Genomic DNA, 27,062 nt, shown 5'->3' with positions numbered 1-27,062 from the left:
GCTGGCAAGTACCCAATGCCTGCACACAAAATGTCATGTGCACATTTTGAGTGAGGTTGTCATTGTGACCAGAAATACATGGTGAGGCTTGATTCTGTTTGTCAACATTCAGCACATAATTTCTTCTGACTGAAGATGAGAGGACAGCCATTGATGATTTGGTATGTAGTCATGGGCCGTCCTGTGGAAAAAGGCTAATAAGATTGTTGAGCTGATGGTGTGTCAGAGAAGCAGAAGCAACTCATTTTTCAGCATGTTGGGGAAAAGCTGACAAAACCTCACACAATATTTGGTCACAGTCATTTGGTCATGAGTATGTCATTCCTATCTAGCGTTAAAAACAGAGCAAGAAGTTAAAATTGGCAATATGTACTGGCGGGAATGGCACAGACAAAGAGTCATGTGACAAATGTGGTGTGAGGTTGTCACAGAAACCAGATGTTTGTGGCGAAGTGTCTGTAGCAAGATGACGTGGCCTTTACCATAACATAAACTATACTTAATTCCATGGGATTTTGTTTTAACCACAAAAGGGTCAATTACTAAAAACCCATGGAATTCTAAGAGACATACATGTTCTATCTGTTAGTACTCCTTGCACGAGCAGAATTCAGGGGCCTAATTCTGCTCTCACAGCAGTTTTACGTCTAGGTAACTAAACTGGGTAAAAATCTCTATTAATATAACTCATTGTAGTCAATTTGGCCCAGAGGATTTGGCCCAAATTTTGACCCGAATGGAGTTATTCTGGATTTATACCAGTATAAGGGAGAACAGAACCAGAACTTAGAGACCAGATCCTCAGACTGCCCAGGTCCCTTTGTGTCGCACTCATGGTTTTAAAGCCACCAGCTAAGGATTTCACTGCTGGCATAGCCAGGATAGATGTGTGGGACCAGAGTGTTGCTGCATGCCTATTATCCTTGGCTGCCAGAACTGCCCCCTTGGCAGCCAGGCACAAATTAGAACAGCTCTGAAGTGGCTCACATTTTCTCTGGAGGCCAAATAGGGCTCAGGATTAGGAAATCGGGATGGTGATAAAACACCTTTGCTTTGGCCCCTCCTCCCAGCTCTCAGATCCTGTTGCCAAGCATAGCTTGTCTGGACCCAAGGAATGGCCCTTAGAGTGGACTGAGAAGGTCGTGTAGGGATATTGGCATATGGTAAACACCGGATCTGGCTGCAGAAACTCAGTAAGACCCATTGACTGGTTAGAACTGAAGAATCAACCACCCCACCTTGCTAGCTTGAAGCATTACATACAGAATTCTGCTGAGTGCACTGATGTTCACAGGAGAGATTTATTCGGCCACAGGATCTAATCACTGACAAACCTGCTACACGACTTCCACCTTTAAAGAGTTAGGAAAAAGGCACTTGAACAAGAGAGATATAGAATGTTCATTTTTCAAGCGCACTTAAAGAACTGGAACATAATTCAAAACACTTGCACTGTACTTTCTAAACAATCATTTACAATCAGCCACAGCGATCTGTCCTGCTATTTCTTAAGCACTTGGAAATACTCAAAAATCTCACCATGTTGGGATCTGAAAAGTTACAATGGGATTGCCCTGGCAAGGATTATGATTCTGCAGTACACAAAAACTTACTGGGAATTCAGCATGCACTTTGATTGACTGAGAAATAATTTAGGCAATAAAATTGTGTGAAAGAGCTTAAAAATATATGAGTAGCCTTCTCTTTTTAAAAATCTATTTATACAATGAGTAAAATGACTACAAGCTATCAGGAACAGTATACCTGATAATGTCATGGCAAACCTGGTGGCTGACCTTTGTGACTTTGTCCTCACCCACAACTATTTCACATTTGGGGACAATATATACCTTCAAGTCAGCAGCACTGCTATGGGTACCCGCATGGCCCCACAATATGCCAACATTTTTTATGGCTGACTTAGAAGAACGCTTCCTTAGCTCTCATCCCCTAATATCCCTACTCTACTTGCGCTACATTGATGACATCTTCATCATCTGGACACATGGAAAACAAGCCCTTGAGGAATTCCACCATGATTTCAACAATTTCCATTCCACCATCAACCTCAGCCTAGACCAATACACACAAGTGGTCCATTTCCTGGACACTACTGTGCTAATAAGCGATGGTCACATAAACACCACCCTATATCGGAAACCTACTGACCGCTATACTTACATGCCTCTAGCTTCCATCCAGGACACACCACACAATCCATTGTCTACAGCCAAGCTCTAAGATACAACTGCATTTGCTCCAATCCCTCAGACAGTGACAAACACCTACAAGATCTCTATCAAACATTCTTAAAACTACAATACCCACCTGTTGAAGTGAAAAAACAGATTGACAGAGCCAGAAGAGTACCCAGAAGTCATCTACTACAGGACAGTCCCAACAAAGAAAATAACAGAAAGCAACTAGTTGCTACCTTCTGCCCCCAACTAAAATCTCTCCAGCGCATCATCTGCAACCTATCCTGAGAAATGATCCCTCACTCTTGCAGATCTTGGGAGACAGACCAGTCCTCGCTTACAGACAGCCCCCCAACCTGAAGCAAATACTCTCCAGCAACCACACACCACACAACAAAAACACTAACCCAGGAACCTATCCTTGAAACAAAGCCCAATGACAACTCTGTCCACATATTTATTCAAGTGACACCATCATGGGACCTAATCACATTAGCCATGCCATCAGGGGCTCGTTCACCTGCACATCTATCAATGTGATATATGCCATCATGTGCCAGCAATGCCCCCTGTGGGTTTGAATAGAGATTGGGAGTGGCTGGGTCATTACACATATTGAATCTATTTCCCCATGTTAAGTATCCTCACACCTTCTTATCAACTGTCTAAATGGGCCATCTTGATTATCACTACAAAAGTTTTTTTCTCCTGCTGATAATAGCTCATCTTAATTAATTAGCCTCTTACTCCACGTTTTCACGTTCTCTGTATGTATATATATATCTTCTTACTATATATTCCATTCTATGCATCCGATGAAGTGGGCTGTAGCCCACGAAAGCTTATGCACAAATAAATTTGTTATCTCTAAAATCTCTAAGGTGCCACAAGTATTCCTGTTCTTTTTAATGAGTAAAACTGGCTGCCTCTATCAGAATGCTAAGTCACTTGGGGTGATGGAATCAGAGGTTTAACCGGAAGGGATAACCACCTCCAGTTTCTAATACAGCAGACATGGAGAATCTCCATAATGACAAACTTGGGGCCTGCTCCTGAAATGTGCTGAATGCTGCCAACTCTCCAATGGGAGCTCCACATGCTCAGCACCTCTGAAAACTAGAACACTTAGTTAAGGTGCCTAAATATAGACTTAGGTACATAGCCTTAGACCCCAAGTGTCTAAGGTTTGGCCCTAACTTCAGAAATAACATTGTGACAGGAAGGGGAAACAGGATCATATTAGGTGCTGAGCACCCTCAACTCCCATAGAAGTAACTGGGAACTCAGAATATTTCAGGTTTGGGCCCTAGAAAAGTAAGAAGGTGCTTTTTGGTGTAATAAAAAAAGGTTGATTGCAAAAAAGGCTTTGATCAAGGTTGTATAGGCTGATTTGTGTTTGCTCCATGCTACAGCATCCCCAGTACACCACACCTTTTGTAAAACAGTATTTAATTTAACAAATTATTATCGACAGTAGCTTCTGTCTATTCACATATCTGAAATACTTTCATTCCAAATTGTTTTGAGAGGAAATGTTATAAAGAATGGAAACCTGGCATTTAATCCAGTGGAAACCTCCATTGTTTCCAGTTTACAGAATAGAAAAAAAATATAAAGAGAACATCAAACATTATTGCTAAGTATAGAGATGAAAGATGAGTAGACACTAGTGATAGGAAGTTAATGCACTACATGCATTTACCTGCACTTGGATAGAATTCTAAAGGGTGGGTCAGACTCATCTTGCTGTTTTCTTTCAAAAACCACGTAGACACATAGTTAAGAGCCAAGTTTCGCCAGATGAACATTTTTAGCCTTTTTTTTTTTTGTTACTCATGAAATAAATACCTTGAATTTTTTTCAGACTATGGATGAGAGGCTCTTCTGGTCAAGACACAGAGCAAATATTTACAGGTGCTGGGGAGACACCACTTCCTCCCTCTAGGCTTCAACCTAGTGTCTGCCACATAATTTTATCCCTTGAACAATTTTTTTTTCCAGTGATCTGCCAAGAGGAAATAACTTTGCTGTATTGGGAGTCTGGGAATCCTAGAAAACAATCTTAAATCCATAAAATAATTGAAGTGCACTTTTACTGAGCTGTTCAGTTCGATTCTGATTTTTATTACAATGTCAACAAGAGTTTAATTTGTTTTAAAGTTGAGATTCTTAAATCTGAGTGATATACGGTAGTTTACAGCTTGCTGGCAACAGCTACTGTGGAAAAAAAATTGAAAGTGCATATAAAGGCGGGTCTAAATTTGACATTGTGAAAGCAGGGAGCTGTGCCAAGAGCAGCAAACAGCATGGCTTTCCCAGTCCTGGCTGGCTTTAGGGACTGCTCACTATTGACATCAGTCGCTACGGGATACACTTCCCTGCTCTAACAAATCTCATCTGGAGACTGCAATTAAAAATGAAACGTTTTAAAATGTAATTTCTCTCCCTAAAACATTTACAGATGTTAACTAGATTGCTAATGGTGTAAGATGTCTGTGGGCGGACGTCTTCCTCCTTATCTGCTGTGTCAAATATCAAGATTTCTTTATTAAAAAAACCAGTTTTAAAGGTGACATCTTTTGGAGGCCTACGGGGTGGTTAATTTTTTTTTACTAGATCCCTTACTGAATTGCAAGATTTTGGAGGGGGGTTACCCATCAGCATCTGTTTCTTTTTTACATTCCTTTTTTTTTTTCAGTCAGTTTTTAGAGGTAGCCTGATTCAAAAATGAATGTATTCAAAATGGCTACAAATTTCTGCAGTGAACAGATTCAGTAGTATTCCATCCAAACTTTCAAATAACAATAACAATCGTGATGTAAGTTTTCTGCTTTAGCGACTCTTTGCCATGTATTTTCTGTCAGTCCCCTTGGCCCATGTATTTTTCTAAGTGATGTTAAATGCATTTAGAGAAACACACTGGCCGAATCTGTAAACTGATCCTCTTTATGTGTACACGGGACATGAGAGGGGATAGCATAAAAATGGATGAGCTTTTAGAAGCACTAGTCCCTGGGGACTCAAAAGGGGGTTTTCTCAGCTGGATAAAGACTATGCAAGCAGAAGTCTCTGCTTGCACTGACTGCACACGTGTCAGTTCCACCTCTGCAGTGTAACTGAAGTGGAACTTTTCTCCGAGCCAAGTACTCTGTGATTTACACAGCCGTATCAAATAACTCTGGAGTACCCTGCAGAAGGTGATGGCTAAAACCTCAGTTCTGACATACGCAGCCCAGACACAGTTGTCTGCTTGCGCCTTCTTTCTTTTTTTTTAAACTGGCTTTGATTGGAGCCAGAGCCTTGGGTAAAGCAGAGGAATTTCTAGATTTTTCTGAGTGCTGTGAGCTCTTGCTGTTTTCCGGTACCTACTTCCTGCCATATCTAAAATAACAGCAGCTGCAGGGGCCTGATAGAGAAGAGTTCCAGGGGACAAATTCACACAAATGGGGTGGGAAAGGGAAAAAAAAAGGAGAGAGAGAGAGACAGTTATTAGGGAGTTGATAACACACACACTACATCAGATTCATTGTTACAATTGATAGTCCTGTATGCAGTGGGCCTTGCTGTCAGAACAAAACAAATCCTGTAATTTGTCCATGGGAATGATAACTCTTAGCACTCACTAGGATAACAGAGGTAGTTTTACTGCACTTGTCCTATTGTACTGAGTATCAAGCCTTGATTAGCTAATGTCTCTGCAGGCCAGATTAGCAAGGATGAATGTTTTGAACTAGAGGCTTTAATGTTCTTTCTTTGTCATGGCTGTAGATAGGTGCAATGCAGTTTTTGTACATATACAGCATAAGGATCTCTGCTTGCAAGAAAAACATTATAGAGCACTGAACGATCTCAAATAATCCCACAATCAATGGGAAAAAAACATTAAGGTAGTGTTATGGTTGCCATATTGTAGGCCATGAAAATGAATACAGAAATTCAAGAGACTTGAGAAAGGAATGAATTAGTCTTATATACTTCTAATGCCCATACTAAGCTGTGCTAATGCAAACATGACCACTGGACCTGGTAACATTCTATAGGCTGTGGGTATAATTCTGATTTCACAAGCACTGGTGTAAAATACATGTATGGTAACTCCACTTACTTCAGTGGAAACCCTTCTGATTTCCATTGGTGTAAAGAAGATCAGAATCAGGCCTGTATATCTTCCATTGAAAATATGTGAACTATTCCCAGTTAGAACCCCCCTTGACTCTGTAAAAGTACTGCATGCGTGTTATGGAAATTAAAACAAATTAAAAAAACATTTTTTGAAGGCACAGAAAGTTAGGACATTTAAAGTGATAGCCCCCAAAGTATCTATACATCATCCCCTTTGTGCACAGATCATATTTCAGATTATTGTATATGCTGTTAACCTTTATATATTAACATAATATGACTCCAGTGGGCTTTGGAGAGGCCCATAATGAATACAAGCAAATATGCCAGGTGAGACTAAATACACTGTTTCTGTTACCATTGCATGTTATTTGAAATATTTTAATATGTATATGACATCATGTATTGGAATAAAAGCAAGTAGGACTGGTTCTCTTCTCTTTTTACACAAGTTATGAAACACTGTAATTTCACTGACTTCAGGGGAGTTACTTCTGATTCCCATCACTGTATGTGAGAGGGAAGGATATTTAGAATAAGATAGATTTACTCTCCCCACCATTGGCAAAGAAAAAAAAATTAGAACTTGAAAAAATATTCATACATAGCTATCTTGAAGAAGAGTTCTTAAAATAATTTTAAGAATTTATGTTTTTCCTTCAGTGGTGTTGCCCTCTCAATTTAAGTTTATCATTTTGCTTTTTCCTGTTTTAATTCTGTATCCTGATAACTTGCTGAGTTTAAAATTTCAAAAAAAGAAAAGGAGTACTTGTGGCACCTTAGAGACTAACAAATTTATTAGAGCATAAGCTTTCGTGAGCTACAGCTCACTTCATCGGATGCTCTAATAAATTTGTTAGTCTCTAAGGTGCCACAAGTACTCCTTTTCTTTTTGCGAATACAGACTAACACGGCTGCTACTCTGAAACCTTTAAAATTTCAGTTAATGAAAGTATGTAGGGCATAGTAGGGATTGTGCTGTAAAGTAGAGTATCATCCACAATATGGAGTGAAATTCAGCCCTATTCAGAGGTCCTCACAAGCCCTATGAATCACTTAAGTCCTGCCTTTAAATAGAGCTTAAGTGAGGACTTAGGACTTGCATTGGCCCTTGCTCAAAGCCAAATTTAACCACAGTAAAAACATTGTTTTATATTCAACCACCAATATGCCAGACATTGTTGGATGATCTCAAATTAGCTGATCAAAAGGCTCTCAAGAAGGTCACAAGTAACAGGAGAGGAAGTGGGTTGCCTTGTCTGAACCCTCTTTCTAACAAAAGCAGGATGATATGTTTATGTTTCTAATTCTAGCCATAGGTTTGTTAAATATTGATTTAAACCATTTAAGAAATAAAAAATAAATCAAGTTTTTAGTGTTGTTAGAAGGCAGTCCCACTCCACCTTATCAAAGGCCTTCTCAGCATTTAGATTCTTTCTTCTTGTTTGAGTCCTTAGTAATTTTCATTATTCCAATAAATTCGTCATTGTTACAAAACCTGTGTGATCGGAATATACAAGGTTAGGCCCTGATTCAGCAAGCTGTTTCATATGGATACAGGGCTTCACTTGCACACAGCAGCTTGCAGAAGAAGGCCTTATTTAACACTTTCCCAAGCCTTAAAGCTTCAATTTGCAGGAATATTTTACAGTAATAGTTCAAGGAGATTGTTCACATCTCATTGTTCTCTGCTTCGTTTAAGAAAGACAGAGGTACCAGTAGTAGTTAAACTGAACTGTTGAGAAGAGCTTTCTTTTTCAGTTATGTAGATGAATGCTTTCGTAAGTACCAGTGCTTTGGTCTGGAAGCACTTATGAATTTCTGGTGCAAACCATTTGGTCCAGGTGCTTTCCCTGAGTTAATATTAAATATAGCTTTGAAAACTTCAACAGATGTTATACTTTTTTTCAAGTTCTAATTTTTTTCTCTGCCAATGGTGAAGAGGGTAAATCTATCTTATTTAAATATCGCTCTGTAATTAATTCTTGGGATTCAGATGAAAATCATATATATAACATGTTGCAAAACTCCTATTAATTTGTTTATGACTATTATTGTTATTTCCCGGATTTGGCACATTAAGGCCCTAATTCAGAGCCAATCAAAGTCAATGGAAAGATTTCAATATGGTTTGGATCAGGCCCTAACTGCATTTTGAATTTCATCTTTTTAAAGCTGCTAAGTAAGGAGATTTCTTGTTTCATTCTTCCAGCCATAGGCTCTGGTGTTAGTACATTTTAAAGCTTTCTCTGCCTTTCCAGAAGTTAATTGTTTTTACTCTCATCTAGAATTCCTTCATGTAATAAGCATTGCTAATATTTTTTTACATGTTTTCTAACTGGTGAACCATCTAATTAATAAAAAATCTACTTTTTCTGTTTTTCTCTTTGCTTTTTGTGTGAATATTCTCCTACCGTATGTGACCCCTTAAAGCTGATTTGAGTGCTTGTCAGCAAGTGAGGTGTGACTGTGCTCTATTAGTATTTGTTTGCTCAAAGAGTAATTTTCCACCATTTTATCAGATTCTGGAGTTATTTGGGCCACACTGTACCCTCCTACTGAAAAGCTGTGGGAGGGAACTTTATACATGGGTATCTCAAAAGGATATTCATACAGAGATAACACCAAATTATCCTGCCAGGATCAGAGGAGGAGGTTTGATCTTCTTTTCCCCATAGAAAACTCACCCAAACCCCATGGATCCCCAAATATCTTCAAGAAGCCAGAATCATCTGTACAGAGGCTCTGTACCCCTGTTGTGGCTCTGGCCTTTGCTCGCCGTCAGTGCTGCTCCACAGACTCATGCTACCAGGGACTCCACTCTGGCCATTGCTGCTCCTGACTGTATTAATTTTTCCTCTGTGACTTACACGGGACCAGAGCAGGGATGATGTGAGTCCATCCTGGACTCACCCCAAGTCAGTGACAATCAGTCATAGTGCCATAAAGTTTAAGGGCAGAAGGGACCATTAAATCATCCAGTCTGACCTCCTGTATATCACAGACCACCAACACCACACACACTCTAAACCCAACAATTCTCTATAAAACTAATTTAATGTGGCTTTTTTATTCCCATTGGTTTAATTTAATCCTTTTATGTTCAATGTACTCCCTGTCATTTCCCCCCACACTGAAATTATCATCTTTAGATAATATTTTCCATAGCAATTAAATCCCGGGCTATTGTTATTCATTCGTGCAGTCTCAGATGTATATCCATTTCCGCCGCCACACACACATTTATCCTACTCTACTCCTCCCACATCTCATTCTTCCTTGTTCATCTTTTTTAATGGAGATGTTTTATTTCCCCTTCCTCTTATTAATATTCTCTTTCACTTCCCCTCAAATAATACCAACACATAATTTCACCACCAAACGAGCCATATATTCTAATTTTAAACTTTACAATGTGTATCTACATTTTATAGCATTATGGCAAAAATATTTGTACTGTAGATGAAATAGTGATTTTTTTTCCAAATCGAGTAAATATATATAAACACACATACACACCATCTCATATCCGTCACCAAATATAGGGCCGGATACTGCAGTTTGAGCCATGCAGACAGACCCTTGTCCCAGCGTGGCGCCCCACTTAAGTCAGGCTCCCCTTGAATACAAGGGTCCCTCCACGCATATCTGATCTTACAAACATTTATAATCTTGATTGACTCAATGGGACTACTCAGATGCATGTTTCAATTGAGGTATGCTGAACAAAGGATGAAAATCTGGCCTATCACTCAATGTGTAACCAACCTGACTGCCAAAACAATAGAGGAAATACCTTCCCATCAGCATATCTCCATTTGCTACATTGATTTATAAAAAATGATGTTCTGGTTCCCAGTCTTTTTCTTCAGCTTCCTCTGCAAAACCTTAGACTTAGGTTTCAACACTGTAAGCCTTTTCCCAAGTCTTCAGTTTTATCATCAAAATATTGTAAACATTTCTGCAACACTTAAAATTCTCTGCTGGCAGAGAGAGGCTTTAACATCTCTGCAAGGAGCTTCTCTCCACAGTCTCTGTCATTCTAGCAGAGGATGGGCCAGATCTTCACCTGGCCTAAATCAGCACAGTTCCATGGACATCAATAGAGCTTCACTGATTCATGCCAACGGAGAATCTCACCCAGTGTTTCTAGTTTTGAATCTAAAATTTGAACAGGTTGCAGTAATACTGGTCTGGGCTCCACACATCTAGCATGGATTGCTGGAAACAGCTGCTGAGTTCCTGGAAAGTCTTCCAGAGCAGCCATTGCTGGCTTGTGTATGATCATTTAGGAGCGTACATTCTTGCTGAAGTCTAAGACTTTCTGTCTTGAAATCAGTTTTTCTTCTCTCCCTTTTCTCCTAAGTTTTCTAGTCAATTTTACTGACATTCATGTGCAACAAAGTAATAATCCCATCGCTTATTCTAGTTTAAATAGACATAAAGAGGCTGGGATTGAAGCTGTGACTTTGGATCTGCCTCCAGAAGCTCCCTTTCAAAGAGAACCAGGCACAGTGCTCGAGAGAAACATACCTGGCTACAGCCAGGGCTATCAGTCTTTATCACAAAAACCAAATTCACCCCTGTGTATGAACCCCTCTGCCCAAACTATTTACGCTACTGAAAAACACTCCAGATATTTCACCATGATTCTGAGCATTCTGGGTGACTCTCGTGCCAAAGAGGAGACATCTGGCCTAGTTCTGAACTCCAGTTTTACACTGGTATCACTCAACTGACTTCCACAGACCTACTCCTGATTTACACTAGTGTGAGATCAGAATCTTGTGCCACAGAACATTTAATGGAGTGGGGAAAGGTCTGTCTGTCTATCTAAATATAAAATAAACAAAACCAACAAGTAGTATAAATGAGTTATCATGAGTAATAACAGTTCCCCTTGAAGCCTATTTTGACATTAAAGTGTAACACACCTTCATTTTAGGTCAGACAAACACATTTCACCTACTAGTAATGCTCATACAGTGGTTCACTATTATAAAGTGATTCAGTCTGGAGTGGTCATTAACGGATAATCCAGATGCACACAGGTAAAAGTCTTCAAGTAATTAGTCTAGGTTTAAATCTTGGAATGCTGTAGAACTCAAATTTATTCTCATTTAAGATTGAAAACAGCAAATCAAAAATAGTGAAGAAATAATCTTTACAGTTGGCTTGTATTTTCCAAGAAAATAGTTGATTAGTGAATACTCAAATGTCTGGAAAATATTCAGTAATAGAAAAAACTGCATCTGAACAGTGTGGAGCCAGTTTCAGAACTCAGTCCTGTAATTCAGTTTGGGAATAGTTTAAGGACAGCAGAAAGTCCATAGTACAGGGTATCCACCTGCCCTCATATTTCCAATAGATGTGGAGAATTTCAATAGATGTGGAGAAAGCGAGCTCAGTCATGAATGGGAATGACACACACCACCACATAGACATTCAAATCAGTCAGGGAAAGGTTCTGAATAGTATATAAATATGACTTGTAATCATTTTAGTTTTGTTTCTAATAAATCTTTTTTCATATTTTTGCAAGCCTCAGAGGTAACAACAACAAAAGCAAGCAGCAGCAGCATTTCCTCCCTCTCTGTTTTATACAGTCTCTAGTAGGTGTTATTTATTTGGTATCCATGAATTTCTGCTCTCAACTGGTCAAAGTGGATCACATTCCACTATCATTCAGGTTCAACGTCACAGACCTCAAAGGGCTAACAAGGGGACAGAATTTAGTCCACTGTCCAAACCCTACAAATCTTTAGTCCAAGCTTCCACTGAAGCCAACAGAACAGGAGAGGTTTGGCTGAGTAAGAACAGAGACTGAAATCCTGCCTCTGCCATTCCTATCTGGTTATGTTAAGGCCAAAATTCTGTGGAACAACCATGGTTCTGCTGCAGAGGGATGAAAAAAAGAGGTTGTGTGGGGGAACTCTGTGGCCCATTTCCTCCTATTTTGCTTGGGGGCTGTTATTGGATCCACTGATTATGACCTTCTTGTAGCCTGCAGCATATTTTGCAAGGTAGTCCAAATATTGGAACTACAAATATGGTGCTCCAGGACTATAAAACTCAAGTGTTTGTATATTCTTTCAGCACCATCTCACTTCACCTAATACTCTTTTTTGTGCTATGGTAAGTTAAAAAAAAATCAACCAACCCACACCACACTAAAAGGCCTTTTCAACCTCAAAGTCTGTCTTTGTCACCCCAGCAAAGCCCCGGGGCAGGCTCTTTAGTTTGCAATTGAAAGCAGCTAATTTTGTCAAAGAGATATAGGCACATGCTTTCCCATTACATGGCTTATTTGCTGATATTTACAATGTTAAAACTGGGCAGCCTTTCCCAGATATGGAGGACAAGGAGGGCCTAGGGGGTGATTCTTTGTGTTAAACCTCCTCTTAGCACAGGGGTAGCTCAGGGAAAACAGCTTCCCCTTTGGTGGCAACACAATTAGAATCCCTCAGAAAACTCTGAGATAGGAAAGAACGGGAGTTACTCTATCAAGTAGCTCACTGCCGACAACTGATGCTCAAGCTTCCGTAAAGCCTTGCAAAGAAAGTAAGCATACAGTGTCTATTACTGTACCAAAGCTCTGAGTGAAAAAGCACAGTTGTCAAGCAGATGTAGATGAAACAATCAACTATGCTGCATACAATTTTCCCAAAAGAGACTCCAGTCTTTGACTGTCTATCAACAACTAGATTTCAATGAATGTGGCTATTATGCATTTTAACTGCTAGCTTTGGGCCTGGTCTACTCCCTATGAAGCCAAAGGGAATGTTGACTTAAGCAGGAATAGGAGTAGATCTTTTGCTTTTTAGTAATCTAATAACATTATGGCTTGCTAACAGGTAGCAAAGTTCACTGTTCTTGAAGTCAATTAGACTATTTACAGGTGTAAACTTCCTTATATGCCTAGGTTTGGCAGGATTGGGCTGTGTATTTGTTAAATCTAACTCCTACTAGATATAGCAGGGATCTATGTGTTACTTCTTTTATACTCAAGTCAATGGAGAAAAGGGTTCTTTCTGAAACAACTTCTCCAGATACCTTTTGTCAAGACGGGACAGGGCACTAGAGTACTGGGACTTTAAGTGGCTCACATGATAATAACTCCTGACCAGCTAACATTGCACAGCTCAATGGTGACACTCTTCAGAAATCTTTTAAACAAATATCATATTCCAAAAATGAGCGCTAGCATCCGAACAAAGCTTTCTCAGGAAAGTCTTTGCTTCTGCAACCACAAATTTTCTTTGGCACCAGGCCAGGCTTATAAGCAGACGTAAATGTTACTGAAGCTGAAACGCAGCAAGTCCTTCTCCCCAGCTCACCTAAGAAAACTTTAAAAAACCCTTCCTGTTTGAAACACCAATGCCAATATCCATTACTATGGAAGTAAGAAAATGAATAAGATATAGAAGTGAGACATGATTTTTTTTTTCATTGAATTGCACAGGGAGTACCAGGGCTGCAGAGTGAAATTGGTATTTAGTTTGAAGAGATGTAGTATGACACAGCCTCAGTGTGTACTTAATGGCCTGAAATGTTTAATGCAAAGGCACACACAATGCAAATATTGTTTCCTGAACACTAAAAATACCATAGGATATCCCTACTGCAAGTTACTGCCAACTGAGACCTTCCTCTTTTTGGATGCTTGCTCACCCTTGCCCCCGCAAAATACCCTCATTCAGCAGCCCTGGATGTGAATGGGAGTTGTGGGCACTCAACCAATCACAGGAGAGATCTCAACACCTTGAAGAATGGGACTCTTAAAGACCTTGTGTTAATGTTCAAAGAAGAAAAACAAAGTTCACCATTAGATTTCACAACACACAGCATCTAAAAGGTTAGCACCAATAGGTTGCATGCACTGGACTGATCAGAATCAGGAAGTGACACCTGTTCTTATCGTTTACAGTTTTGGAGGTTCTCTTTTTGTGAGGCTCCAGGGAGATTCTATTCACAAAGACAGCTATGAAGAGTGAAGAGGCAAGCTTGCTATCCTGACCATGTGTGGTTTAGTTTAATGGTCTAGCACTCAAACTCAGACATTTATGTCCATTAAAGGTCTGACCCTAATGAATTATTTGAGTCTTTTATATTATTTCTCCTATCCATCAGATATAACCTACATCCTAAATGTTAACGACACAGCATGTTTTACCACACTAGCATGTACACTTTCAACTATCATTAGAAATGAGAAGGATCTCGACTCAGGCATGGGGCCAGGTTTAGTAAAACTTTCCATGAGGAAAGCTTTTTGTTTTCTCCCAGAGCTGCTAGACCAGGCCAACAGGGAGGGAGGGAAAGCTCATATCCAGACTGAAGTGTAGACAGTATTACTGGACTTTGTAGACTACCTGCATGTTGTTCTAATGACATCTGGACTACTGGAAATCAGAGAGTGAACTCAGAAGTTTTCAAAGGCATAATTGTGGCAGCACCAGACTAAACTTAATGCCTTGAGAGCCAATCACTTTAGTCACAAAACTGAAATGTATGAAAAAGGATACATTTCAGCAAAAGAATAATTCCGTCTGCTACAGTTCCTGTTCAAATAAACTATATCACCAAATCACGTGCACGTCAGAAATATACGGGGATATAAAAAATGAACATATGGTTTAGAGGCAACCGAATTTCATATATACTGTATTGGAGATATATGGACTTGTCAGACATCTAACAGTGCGACAATATAAGCAATTCATGGGAATGACATTAGCAATAGCTCACATTACATCCACGAGTTAAACTTTTACTTCAAAAGTTATTTTTAAAAGAGCGATGTTTAAAATGAAATGGCTGGGGAGTCTGCAGCTTTCACTAACACTTTACCCGTGGTTTTGCCACTTTTACTTATTATTGGGAGTTTAATGGTCCCAATTTACCTTTTTAGATTAAAAAAAAGAAGTTGAAAAGAGCGCATTCATGGTCAAAGAACGATAAAACTCAGCTGTACTGAGATAATTATGGGGGCAAAAGCCTACTTGTTTTAAAAAGAAGCTGATGATGTGTTTTCAGTAACTGCTGACAGCCACATACTGAAAAATTCAGACACCTCTTTGTTTATGATGTATATATTCTCGTCACTATGCAGGGAGTTAAACATATACATCCAATAGCATAAAGAGCAGAAGCCAACCCTTTATTTAAAAAAAAAACAGGGGAAGGGAGGAATTAACTTTCAAAGCAGCAGAAGAGAGTTCTTAAAATCCATAGCACCTGGGAATCAGACCCAACGGAAAAGTGCTAGGAAACAAATTTAAAAACCAGTGAGGCCAGAATTTTACCTCAAAAGTCTGAGTCCAAACACTCGTGGGCTTTGGGCAAGTTTCAAACTTGAACTTTGTAGCTCAAGCACAACCTTTATTCAAAACATAAATGTTGTTTTATTAAAATGTATTTGTTATTGTCTCGGTACTAATTAAAATGAAAACTGGGAGCAAGAATATATTATAACTGTCAAAATGTGTGGAGAAGACAGATCACAATGAAATCCCTTTCCTGTAGGTACCAATGTGTTTCCCCCTTGCTTGCAGAGATATCATTACCAATGAATGCTAAGCCATTCCTTTGATGTTTTTAATGGCAGGAAATAATTCTGCTGCAGCTCAAAAAATGTATCAGCAAGCTGGGGTGCCAATCATAACCCTAATGATGTTTCTTGGCATTAAAACACCTCGCAATATGAAGATTTGGGCTCAATTCTTTGTCCCACCCAACCTACACTAGGCACAGGAATGGGAAGTGGGGGCAGGGAAGATGACTTTAAGCCACCTTTGGCCTCACCTATTCTGAGTTTAACCAAGAGCCTGTCCAGTCCACAGACTAAGTTCTACTTAGCTGCTTATGGCCACAAAGGGTTATTTCTAACATATGAGTAAAGCAACCAGAAGTTTGGAAACTTCTCTGAGCCATCTTGGTCAACAAAACTGAACTGAAAATACTATCAGAATGGACTTTCTTGTGATATTTTGGCACAAGTCATGACTCAGACCAGGAAGGAGAAGCATACAAAAATGTAAAATAAACATTAACGGAGCATTCACATCTCAGTACATGAAATAATGTTTGGTTCCAGGGATGGGCAAAAGGTCAGGTCAGTTCTTAATTTCCCCAAAGCAGCTGACTCTTTGGCTAGTTAGTGATAATTCTGCTCTGTACAGCTCATTTGTACTCCAGTGGCCTGGCATGCCAATGACAGCTAACTGTTCCTGGGCCCAGTTCTCCTTCATGTAGCAGTTATCTTGAGCCCTGTGAACAATCTTCTGTCTGGCTTTGTATTGAAGATCCATTGGTGATAAATCAATGATTCTTAAAACACTTAACAGAATAGAATTTGTGTTTAGCTGTCGGTCTGTCTCATAGGGTTTTCTATAGCTCCTATTACCCAGGTTAGATCCTTGTGCAATTCATGAAATCTTCTCCTTTCCCCAGTACAGGAGCCTCTCCTTGGGACATACCTCTTTCTTTTTAATAAGGCACCTTTCATATCAAAGATACCCATTGACTTCATTGGGTTTTGGATCAGACCCCGAGTTCAATACTGCTAAGGGAGCAGCCATTAGGCAATCAGCAATATCTCTCACACACACTGAGTAAGGAGTGTTGGTCATGGAATGGAGGGCATCTTCTATTCTTTTTGCAAAGAAATATGGAATTTCATGGATGACCACCATGAGACAGAGATAAAAGCTCATTTTAACTCTTTCATCTGAAGGACAACACCTTGAACAGTATCTCAGCCCTTACTCCTGCAGTGTCAGCACTGGGAGTCAGTCAAAGTCTTGTTTGGGATTAAATCTCAGCATCATGTGACACAGGAGTGCAAACTGAGCCAGACACGTCAATATTAGTAATACAGTCACATATAGCTCGTATTCTTTTCAAGGGGAGTTTCAAAGGTTTTATAAATGTTTTTGAGACAGATATTCATGTACTGAAAAAGGCTACCAATCGAATCAGTAGCCCAAGTGGCAACTGTTGGTTTTTGTTCAAAATGAAATTGCCAAGACCAACACTTACTTGCCAAAATAGAAGCCTCAGTGGGTTTTTTCTTTATACCATGTTAGCTGAGTATCATTACACCAACACTGAAACATCATTTACAGTGCATATATTTATATGCAAACTGACTGCTTTTCTGCAAGGATCTCTGTGATGTAGATGGCCTAAGTCTGGAATTACTCCAGACCAAATGAATGAATATTGCTTTGATCCCACAGGCTGAACCTGAAAAAATTCTGTTTATTCCAGGTCCAAGATTACTTAAAATGTATTAGAATTAGGGACATATAAATCAAACCAGGAGAAAAAAAAAGGCAAGTTTGTGAGACTCTGAATCAAATGTCACTTTGTGTAACCAGGGTTGGATTTTTAATTTGTCCTGTGGTCACATTAGCATGCTGTCTATCTATTTTAGGGTTTTATACTGCCACCCATCACCATGGTATCTGAGCACCTTCCATGTAAAATCAATAGCCATAAAAGTTGCTATTGGGCTTCATGGAATCACTGGCACTTCTTCTTTTACAGAGTAGAGCCTTTGGTTTTGATTTCTTATATTTTATTAAATTACTTTTAGGGAGAGGGGGAGTTGGGTGGTGTATTTTGGGTAGGAGGGAAGGAATGCTGTGCATTAAAATTAACTTATTTTTACGGCTTTTGTACTGTTTATTCACACAAAGATGTAGAAACAAAGTTTAATTAGCTATAACAGTTTGAAGGAGACATGATTGAATCAATGTTTAAATTATAAATACAAGGTGATTTTAATCTATTAAAAAAGATGAAATTGTCTCCTTATTCCTTGGTTTGACTGGAGTTCTGCTTTTCCACATTCAAAATATTATTACAAAATACATATAGTCTACATAATTCTCCAACAAAAAAAACCACTTGAAGATGGATAAAATACTAATGGGAAATAATGGCGATGATTTGATTTTAATTGCAGACAAACAAAAACAAACAAAAGGGTCTTTTTCCTAGTTAATCAGACCCACTTTGTGATCTCTTTACTTCCAGTGGAGAGTACCTACAATTAGTACCTACAATTGGCTCCAATTACTTCAGTGAAACAATTCATGACCATAATGCACTATTCACTGTGAGCAAAGGTATCATAATCTGGCCCTCAGTGAGTAATATATAACTGGGAAACCAAGAGATGTTGCAGTAACCAAGCTGCTCTTCTGAACTATGCCTGTAGGTCAAAATTCCATCCTTCTACAATCGGTCTTTTGGTCTGAGAAGGTGGCTCTTTACTAAAACAATCTTATAAAAATTATTCGCTACACTTGCAAGCAATGAGACAGTTGGGGAAGATGGGGCACTCCTAAAAGGACAGACTTCTACTACTACTTTAACTTCTGATTAACTGTAGTGGGGACTGATAGTGTGTGAGGCGGCAATGGTGAAATGTGAATTTGGTTTTTTTCAAATGTAATCGATACGTAAAAAAACATTATTATTGGCACTAGCACATAGAACATGATAGAAACAATAAGTAGCAATAAAATTGCCACTGACAGGAAGGGAAGTAAACAGTGTAAATCAGTTGGAAAGAACGAGATGAGGTGGGAAAGGAGATATAACATTATAGTTGTGAGAAAAGTTTGTCAGTTTCTCAGGTACATTTCTGGGAATCAGATGTTGATGCAACTGGGAGAATTTCCTCTGTCCCTTAAATAAGTGTATATATATATATTATGCTACCACTGCTTTTAGAGAGTGATTCTTAGTTTGTGGAAGTAAGGTAACAATAGATTCATGTATTTTCTTTTACTATTAATAAAAGCAGGGATTGTTTCTCGGTCTCTAATTCTGTGGCTGGTCACAGAATGGCTTTAAATAGTATGATACATACTGAAGTATGGATTTCATTATCTGGCTACAATGATCGGTGATTGCAAAGTAATTACTGTGCCAAAGTCATTTATGCTATGTCAGAGAAAATGAGCTTGGGGTGGGGAAATGAAATTCTCCTTTCCAGAACACAGAGCATCAACAGAGTAGCCCTGTGACATCTACTGCAAGCTAGGAGCTGTAGCAGGTTCTGAGATTGCTGTGCTCCTCTTCACGGGGGGGGGGGGGGAAGAGGGAAGTGGAAGGGGGGTGGTTCTGGCTAGTGGATCTGTGCACCCCTGCGTCCAACATTCCTGAGCTCCAACCATGGCCCTCCAATGGGGAGCAGCAGAGAACCCTTCTGAATGCTGAGGGGGTGTTTCTCCCAGTGGGACTGCACCAATTGCCCAGCCTATCAGTGTGGCCCAGAATGAAAGAGTTCTGATATTCCTATACTTCTCTCTTCCAAAATGATCTTTTTAATTTTTTTATTAGTTGTAAAATAAATAAATTGCATTAAACAAAAAAGGAAGGGAGGGGATGATGGGTATAATTTGTGGAGGGGTAATGTGCTGCTTTTCTGGAGGCATAGTTACATGATGGCTACTGATATGGATTGAATCTCCAAGATTATTACATATAGATCTTAGATGTTAATCTTGTGATCAGTCCCACCCTGGGTAATCTTTGTTTTCTATCAATCTTTCATTTGATTGGGGCTTTTTACTTTTTGTTTATTTCATTTTGGGGGTTGCATCAGCTTTAATCTTGTTTCTCATAGCAGTATGCATGTGGAAAAAATGGACAATGTCTATATGAAGACTAGCCTGTACTCAGCATAGAAAGAAATGCAGTGAAGTTGTGTAACAGCCATGTAAAACTTTAATGAACTGTGCTCCTAATTAGGAAAAATTCTTCAATTTGTCTGCCATGTAACTGATTAGGATCTCTATTAAGGAAAGATGTTTTCCCAGAACTGAAAAGCAAAATGCTGTTATTCAAACTCAAAAATACTAATTTTTTTATCCTAATTCAGCAAGTATCATGCAGTTTGAAATCAAATGAATAACTGTCCCCAAAATTATATTAAAAAAGTCAAATTAATTGTCTTTTGTTATAATTTCTCCCTGAAAGACAATCATATTCAGAAGCTCCTTGGTACCAATTACTGTAGTTTCAATACAGACATTTCACAGACATTCATTTTCAAAACAGCATAGTGTATTATATACAAATATATTGCTTTTGAAAGGGAGATCACATATTGCATTAAGGTGAAGGTTCAGAAGACTACTGGGATACTTAGTGGTAAGTGCTAAATCACAGTTCAGGGAGGTCATATAATCAAATTCCAGATTACCCTCTTTATTATGTTCCATTAATAAATCTTTGGAAACCAAAGTTTGACAAGTTCATCACAGCATTTTAACATTTGAGTGGTATGTGTATATATATATACGTGGGTATATATATATATATATATAAAATCTTACAAACTAAAAAAACATCGGCTACAAATCCATAGTAGGAACTAAAGAAAAAAGCCTTAACTGCAGATGCCACCAGACTGAAAAGCCATCAGCTGAAGGACATGCCTCAGTTTTTAATTTGAGTTTTCTCAACTGAAATAGAGCAGTTTATCATTTAGTTCCAGTTAGCAGATTTGTGTTTCTGAAGTTTCATTGCATTATGAACAGGACAATGTTAAATATGTTTTCACTGCCATTTCACAGGTCACTGGCATAGGCAGAAACCAAGACCATATGGTTAAGATTATTGCAATGTAGCTATTGGTCATGCAGCTAGCTCTACAGTGACTAACAGCATTTAATGCTTAAAAATACAGTTTCGTTATTGCAAACAAAATTAAAGAACTCTTTCTCAGACAGAAAACATCAGAGCAAAATTCTGCACCATTCCACAAAGCTGTTAATTTGCACTTTCTTCCATCAGAATTCTGAAGGGGGTTAAAAGAACTCACTGATATAGCAATATGGTTGAATGCAAACCTCTACAGCTGTGGAAAACTTACCATCATCCAGGTACAACTGGTCCAATTCCTCAGGTTCTCGCTTGATCATTACAGGAATAGGGGCCAAATTATGATTACTGTCCTCATGCAACTCTGGCAATGACAGTGGTTGGTTTGTTGGAGACTCATTTCTTTGAACCTTCGGCAGTTGGTGCTGCTGTTGACCCATTATGGATGAGTGAGTTGGACTGCAGGACTGCAAATAGGTTGGCTCTTGGGTAACAGATGGAACTGGAGAAGAGGGACTGTTGGGATAGAGTGTTTGTTGGTAACCAAGGGAACAGCTACTGCTCAGATGTTGACTCACCTGCGGCTGCAGCATGATGAGAGATGATTGCTCTGGAGAACTTGGGTGCACAACTATAGACCTTGGCACTTCCTGTATGGTGGGGACACCTCCAGTGGGCTGCTGAAGTCCTAGGTGACTGTGGCCTGGGTTGGTGATGCACTTGTAAGCAGAAGATGAAAGATCATGCAGCTTGGGGCTTGAGTTGGGGGAAGATGACATCACAGTGTTTCTCTGCTGACAGGAAGTGAAGCCAGCCACAAGGCACGAACCAGGATCAGGAGGCATCATGATCTGCTGGCTGTAGTATGGTTTAGAGAGAGGGTTTAATCCTTGGTTCATTGGTCCACAGGTTTGAGCAGGCTCATAGTCATCACTGGGTTCTGTTTTTATAATTGGAACTGTTAAGAGAAAAAAGGTTTTAAATAAACATGAGTTGCATATTGGTATGATCAAGTTGGCTTGTGGCTAGGATACCCTTTGCAAAACAAACAACGTCTTGAATAAGACTCTCTGTGTCTTTTGCTTAGTTCTCCCACCCTATTAAAAAAATGAATGAGTCATCAGCACAAGAAAGTCACAGCTGGTTTTAATATTGAAAAGGACTATTTTCTTTGGACTCTCCTTCAGCACTAATGTGCTATAAAAATCTATTTGCAAATAGCTGTGCTGCAGTAGAAGCCTTGGACCCAAGGGCTCCATGGATTTGTAGTAATCAAAGCAAAAATTTTAACTTGGATGTACTACTGCATTTCTACTGCTACTGATGGCCCATTTGATAAATGTCTGCACATTTGGTAAACTCCAGAATAATAAGGTAGAGATGGGGCTTTCAGAGTTCAACAGAAATAAAATTGCAAAGATAAATTACAATATTGTTATGGACAAGGGGTTTTTGATTATAAGGCTCTTTTTTTTTTTTGGAAAGACCAGGAATCTCATTTATTTTTTCTCTTACATAACTGTGTTTAATCTCTGCTTCCTACTACCCAGCCAATGGGTGTGAAATATTCAACAAGTTGGAGCGAGCTGGATCCAAACTACCAATGCCAACTCTGGGAGAATGTTAGTCCGGACTCTGCATAGCAAGAAGAAACCTGCTCCTATTATGGACAAATTGTTTCCTCCATCTCCTGCCCCAAAGGTGTGCTGAAGAGGCTGTACCTGTCAGTCATAGAGAGAATGCCCCGCTCTGAAACATGAAGGGTGACTGGTATGGAATTTGCTACTTCAGCAGACCTTTGACCATGAAAAAAAATCTTGAGCCTCTCTCTAATAAAGGCAATTCAGAGGGAGAGAGGACTTTGCCTTTCCTGGATATCCAGCAGCACATGCAGTTGACAGGGAAAAGACTCTCACTTCCTAGATCAGGTGAACTATAAATTAGAAGGGCCAGACAGGCCTCTCTGGCCCAGATTTTTAAAGGTATTTAAGCATTCAGCACTGCAACACATAACTGATTTAGGAGTCTAAATGTCATTTGCAGAAGGGAGTTAGGCACTTAGAGCCTAAATCCTATTGACTATCAATGGGCTTTTTGCTCCTAAGTGTCTTAATCCCTTTTGAAAATGAGATTTGAGCTTCTAAATCAGTTAGGCATTGCAATGCTGAGCACAGTAATGCCTAAATACCTTTAATAATCTGGGCCTAAATGACTTCAAGGAGTTTGAATAAACATATTTATTCTAGGCAGACCAAACTTAAATACAGAGAGCAGAGATTTTGGATTCATGTGAGGGTTTATCTTTTTGCCCTAATAAAAGCCTGCAGAGACTTTCATAGTTCTTAGGCACTGCTAGCAATTTATGACAATATCACGGGATATCTGTTAGGGTATAAAAATAACTATTCTGCTAGGGTAGAGTAGATACCAATGAAATATCTCTGGGTACTGTGACCTAACAATTCAGTTTCAAGTATATGCGTGTGTTTGAGGATTTTGAACCTTTAAAAGAGCTGTTAGTCCATTTAATATGCGTGCGTATATTAGCTATACTTAACTTCTTTTAATGCTCTCAATTTTTACTTCTGGTGAATGCACTTTGCTACCCTTGTTTTACAACCTCTAGTCCCTCGTTAACTTTGCTCCTTCTATATTGCTTTACACACAGATGCTTGCAACACTTGCTTCAAGATTTCTTGGGCTACTAGTAAAAACATGCTTAAATACATAACAGATGCACAAGTGCCATTCAAGATGCATGTGTTATGGATAATGGACTGTCATCAGATTCCTCCTTCTCCTATTTTCACCTGCTCACATGCTGCATGCTAGTTAGCATGGTTCAGAATGTACTGGTTGTAGGGAAGGAGATTCCAGGTTCAAGGACAGCTTTATAAAACCCAGATTATGCCCTTTATGAAAACACAGGACCAAAGAAACATACCTCAATAAACAGAGAAGCATAGAGACTGTAAGAAAATACCTTTCACAAGATCCTCATGTGTTTTACATTAGGTTCACTGCACTAGCACAAAGCCTGGCACAGCTGGAAATACAAGGATCGCTGAATACTGAATTTTCCCAATATATCACAGTTATAGAAACACCTGTGCTAAGTAATTCCAAAATAATCCACTGACAATTCAGTGCTCAATAACCCTTGCAGTATCTCATTCATTTAAAACTATGAGTCTATGCGTATGTCTATGTTACACCTGCAGCTGGCCCATGCCAGATGACCCGGGCTCACGAGGCTCAGGCTGATAGGCTGCTTAACTGCGGTGTAGACATTCTGACTCGGCCTGCAGCCCAGCCTCTGGGACCTTCCCACCTTGCGGTCTAGACACATCCTATGAATCTTATGGTGGCACTGTTGAATGGTGGCACATGGGGCTGGTGGGCGAAGCATTGAGGAATACTGATTTTATGACAGTGGTGGGCAACCTGCAGCCCATGGGCCGCATGCACCCCATCAGGGTAATCTGATTGTGGCCTGTGAGACATTTTGCTGGCATTGACCATCTGCAAGCACGGCCATCCCACAGCTCTCAGTGGCCGCAGTTCGCCGCTCCCGGCCAATGGGAGCTGTGGGAAGTGGCAGGCCGCAGGGACGTGCTGACTGCCGCTTCCTGCAGATCCCATTGGCAGGGAAAGACAAACAACGGCCACTGGGAGCTGCGGGGGACCGTGCCTGCGGAGAGTCAATGTCAGCAAAATGTCTTGCGGCCTGCAATCAGATTACCCTGATGGTCCGCATGCCAGTGGCCCACCACTGTTCTATTACCTCAGGCTATTCTTTTTCACACCCTTTGCAGTGCACACCTTTGTTTCCTCACTTAGCAATAGTATATTTTCTTGTTTCTGTCTTCAGCACATTTATAAAGGGGCAACTCAGTGAAGGTCATATTCAGTAGCAAAGTGAATGGCGGGGAAAGTTATGTGTTGATAAGTGTGGCTTCAGTCCTCAGGTGCACCAAACTTATCGCTGCTACATCTGAGGAGGGTGGCTTTCCACTCTTCTGATCCTGGGCCAGCATGGGGCTGAAAAGGCCCCCAGAATAATTTAGAACAGCCTGTAGCTGTGGCAATTGAAGGTTTGGCCCCCAAAATGCCTCCTATGCAGAAGTGAGTGTGGGAGGCAGACTATCCCAGCTTTGCACAACTTGAGGATACCCTTGCATTGGGGGAATCCTTGGCTGCCATTTTCTGGCTTTCCAGCTGCTTTGCACTGTCTCAGTAGCCGAACGGGGGAAAGGATTCAGCCCTCAGTGTGGGCCTGATTCACCACTGGTTTACTCCAGCTTTACATTGGTGTAACTCCATTTACTGCACTGTCAGACAACTGATGTAAGGCAGTTCTGAATGAGCCAAGAGACATGCTAACCTTGTGTTCAGTGGAGTCACACTGGTATACAACTGTAATACAGAGGTGGATCAGGCCCCGCAATGATGTGTAGGTGTAATCTTCAGGATGTAGTGTGGCACAAGAGTGAGTTTGTAGCCAGAAAAGTAACCAATGGGATGATGTAAGAAGGTGAAAAGACAAAGTCTGGGTCCTGCTTAATCTTATATCCCGTTTGTTTTTTTTCTTGCTACAATCCCACCTCCTCCACCTCCATCAGCATGCAAGCTACAGCAATTTACACAGATTTACTGAAGTCAATTACACCAACTTTTGTGCACCTCTTAATTTATGAGGTCTCCAGGTAAATAGTGGCTACTTGGACATGTAGTTGGAGGTTTCTGAACTAGTTCAGCTAAATCTTATCTATTAAATCCCCCAAAGTGTTTTTCCAGTGTAATAAAAAGGTCCTCTGTGTTAAATACTGTTTATCTGCTAATCTCATTACTAATATAGGTATTGTACTGGGAGAGGGAAAAAAAGCATTAATGCTGAAATTGCTAAAGAATGTGGGCCTGATTCTCCACTGTCTTGCACCTTTTACAGTCTTTTACATGTGTGTAAAATGAGAGTAAAAAATTCTACCAAATAACGACAGTAGCATTTCCTCCACTTCTACGGAAGTATAAATATCTTCACCAGGTACAAGACAAGAGAATTAGGCCCTGTGGGATCTTTGTTTTCAAGGAATTACCCAGAAGAGCTAGAATCACATTTGTAAAGATGAGTGTGTCTGCAGAAAGGAGCTGATGAAAACTATTACAGTTAGTTTTCTTATCAGGCCTTAGTCTCTTTATAGGAATGGATGGCTATATTACTTGACTTGTAGAGGACAGATATGCCACTGATTGCTACACTAAGAAATACTGCAGTGTATTTGTGACATTCCATCCAGTATCTGCTTCTGTCCAACATATGTAACTCTGTCAAGTGGAATAGCAAAAGCTGGTAACATGCAGCAGCTGATACTTTTCAAATAGAGTTTAGAAGAAACTGTGGCTCTGATTCTCCACTACATGGCCAGTTTGTTAGTGATTTGCACCTGTGCAAAGCTGGTATAAAAAGGCTATTGGTCAGACGGATGGTGTTTTGCATTAATTTTGCAAATGATGACACGGGGGCGATGAGGTCTCATATGTTTTATGCACATTATCAAAAATTAATTAAGGGCATTTTTTCTTCTCTCTGGCCTGTCTCAAGTTTTATTACAGGATGCTCTGTTTGTGGAATCAGTTTATTATCCTGGAAACCAGAGCATTTCTTTAGACCACAAACAAGTTACAAGTATTTGCTTTGTCACATTATAAGGCTAAGAAGGGCTTCATATACCGGCTAATGGATATCCCCATCCCTACTGTCCTTTCATGACCTTTATTTGGGTCAAGCGAACAGCATAGCTCCAAAGATGTCTTTGGATATGTCTACACTGCAGCTGGGAGATGTGATTCCAGCATGGCACTAGCTCACTTTAAGCTGGCACACTAAAAATAGCAGTGTGGACATTGTAGCCCTGGTGGAAACCCAGGCTCGCCACCTGAGTTCAACCCTGCCGACCCCCTGGGATGGAACTCAGGCAGCTCGCGCAAGCCACCACCTGTGCCGCTACGTTCACACTGCTATTTTTAGCACACTAGCACAAGTCTGTCTACCCATGCTGGCAATCACACCTTCCAGCTGCAGCATAGAGTCTAGACATACCCAATGGAGCCACACTAGTT

At 39.9% G+C, this 27,062-nt stretch overlaps 1 protein-coding gene across 5 annotated transcripts in view; it reads right to left on the bottom strand.

The window, feature by feature from the left end:
• The window catches only part of NFATC1 (nuclear factor of activated T cells 1), a 148,640-nt gene that overhangs the window by 16,360 nt on the left and 105,218 nt on the right, over positions 1 to 27,062 (bottom strand). For 3 of the 5 annotated variants that reach the window (XM_038393333.2, XM_038393334.2, XM_043508244.1), the window contains one exon: positions 21,214 to 21,900. In XM_038393333.2, coding sequence (XP_038249261.1) covers positions 21,214 to 21,900 — 687 coding nt within the window. The remainder of the gene's footprint in view (positions 1 to 21,213; positions 21,901 to 27,062) is intronic. The other 2 variants (XM_038393335.2, XM_043508243.1) reach the window with 1 other exon arrangement.

This window comes from Dermochelys coriacea, chromosome 2, assembly GCF_009764565.3.
Source record: "Dermochelys coriacea isolate rDerCor1 chromosome 2, rDerCor1.pri.v4, whole genome shotgun sequence".
In the NCBI taxonomy this organism is placed as follows: Eukaryota; Metazoa; Chordata; order Testudines; family Dermochelyidae; genus Dermochelys; species Dermochelys coriacea.
The sequence above is the reverse complement of the archived record's forward strand: the minus strand, read 5'-3'. Positions and strand labels throughout refer to the sequence as shown.